The following is a 2,345-nucleotide window of genomic DNA, read 5'->3' as shown; positions in this document are numbered from 1 at the left end:
CATCCAAACACTTTTTTAGATTATTTATGTTTTACAAACGCAATAATCAAATAATCACTTTAAAAGGTAATCCCAAACACCCTCTAAATGAATACTTTTTGCGGATTAACGCATCCAGTTTACTATGACGGTCGCTAATTATTAAGGCTTCCTTGTTGGTCGAAAGAATCGAATCGTCATCGCATCCAACGATGTTTTGGCATCCTTAAGCATTATCTTCCGGTTCAATCTCCGGGTATTCCTCCACCGAAAAATTGGTCTTGGCGGTCTTTCCTCTATATCGAATGCTGGCCCGGTCGTAAGCTCTTGCGGCCTCTCCCGCAGTACTGAAAGTCCCCAGCCACTTGCGCACTTTCCCCGGAACCATAATCTCCGCGCTCCATTTTCCTGACGTCCGTAAACTAACCCCTCTGTATCTCTTCTCCTTCCTCTCCTCTCCACCACCCGGCGTGTATAAATCACAGCCCAAACACTCTTCTGGAATTCTCATTCCACAATGGCCACATATGTTTTGCTGCGGCAGATTCTCTGTGATCACAACTGCACTTGGCCCAGCGTCAATACCGCCACTTATGACATGGGTGAGTGCAGAAACGATGGCAGAATTCTCATCCATAGTAGTTGGAATTACTGAGGGATTATTATTCATTTTAGATGTAGAAGTCAAGGTTGATATGTTTCCATGCATTTAATGGTCACCTTATATAGTTTCGATTTGCGCACGGAAGACGATAGTGGGGCTAGCTGATCAAGGCGCATGCGACCGCGTCAAGGTTTCAAATACATGCCCAATTCCCCCTTTCCTTTTTAAGTACACAGTACAAGCATTTTCCAGGTTTCAAATACTGTATAAGCAGTATACAGTATAAGCACGTTGATTTTTATATTTAAGGGATCGATGATATAATGTTCAAGTGATCGATGATGTAATGTTTTGAATGTTGGTAACTAGATTTTAGCTAGTATATATACTACAAAATAAAATAAAAATTATAATTTACATAGTACTCGATTTAATCACATAAATGGCGCTAGGTGTAACCAAAAGATAAGGTCAAAAAATAAATTTGTGATATATCCAAAAAAAAAAAAAAGTTTTGACGTGTGTTTTACATCAACTGAAAATCATAAAAAACGAATGCCAATACAACGCACGATAATAATAATATCACATGTACCATCATTATTATTACTTATTTCTTTGGTATTTGGAGACGAAAATAAGATTGTACCTGTATACACAGTAAAATAAGGGGGATTTCGATTTTTTGTGCAAAATAATATAGAAGTTGAGGCAGTAAAATGCGGGGATACTGGAAATGGGCGAGTTTATTTACTTGTTTGTTTGGTATGTGGCATCGAACACAATGACATCACCAAATGCTTGGTAGTTGACCTTAGCAATTTCATCTGCGTAGAACATGTGTCGTAGCTCGCCGTTCTCCATACTATATTTGAAAGTGTAGTTAAGTAAATGGTCGATCAGGTCTTTCATCTTTTCAATTACAAGTTGCGCTTTCCTGTCACTGATAAACATGCGAAGACTCCAATGGTTAGATCTCTGACCATTGGATGATTGTGATGTTCTTCGAAGTGATACAACACCCACGTAAGTGAGGTCTGATCAAACTTGACACGGATACATGCTTTACAGTCGCAAACCCGGAATGTGGACTGCCTAATCTTTAAAGACGTTTCATCCAATGTAAACTTCCTTTTCAGTTGTGGTTTGCCATGATTGGAACATAAAATGTAACGATGCGTGATGGCTTAATGCTTCCTCTTAATAGATCCCATCCTCCTAATCGAAAACCCACACCTCTCGGAGTACATATCATGCATCTCAACCACGTCCTCCCACTGCTGGAACACGGCCGTTAGTTTTGACTTAAGGTCGGGTGGGGCATCCGGGGTCCAGTAGCGCGTGCCATTGCGGGTGAACCAATACGGGCATCCCTCCTCACTTTGCGCGCCCGGATCTATGTACCAAAAACAAAAGAGCATAAGAACACCAAAAATCCGATATGGAGGAGAATAAAAAAACAAACCAACCATCAACGTTTACTACGGATACCTTTTTTGCAAGAACATTGGTTTTTTCCTATTGGTGGTAAAAATTGAACCCAAGGGGTCCTCGATTAAAAAGAATACGCTCTTAACAATGAAAAGTCCTTTTTTGCAAGAACACGGCCGTTAGTTTTGATTGATTCCTATAAGTGTGAATGTTTTTGTTCATTGCTATGGTTTTTCCTTCAATTGACCGGTTATTAAACAAATAGAATACACATTGACCCATTTATATTATCAGGTTGACATTGCCATCTTTATTGGTTACATTACGGTTG

At 39.7% G+C, this 2,345-nt stretch overlaps 1 protein-coding gene across 1 annotated transcript; it reads right to left on the bottom strand.

The window, feature by feature from the left end:
• Positions 1–205: 205 nt before the first annotated feature.
• On the bottom strand, positions 206–649 carry LOC110876348 (ethylene-responsive transcription factor ERF122). The gene has a single exon (XM_022124519.1). It carries the CDS (start codon positions 647–649, stop codon positions 206–208), a length of 444 nt encoding a protein of 147 aa, XP_021980211.1.
• Between the last annotated feature and the right edge of the window lie 1,696 nt (positions 650–2,345).

The sequence above is a fragment of the Helianthus annuus genome, chromosome 9 (genome assembly GCF_002127325.2).
Source record: "Helianthus annuus cultivar XRQ/B chromosome 9, HanXRQr2.0-SUNRISE, whole genome shotgun sequence".
Lineage (NCBI taxonomy): Eukaryota > Viridiplantae > Streptophyta > Magnoliopsida > Asterales > Asteraceae > Helianthus > Helianthus annuus.
This window is presented reverse-complemented; position numbering and strand designations above follow the sequence as displayed.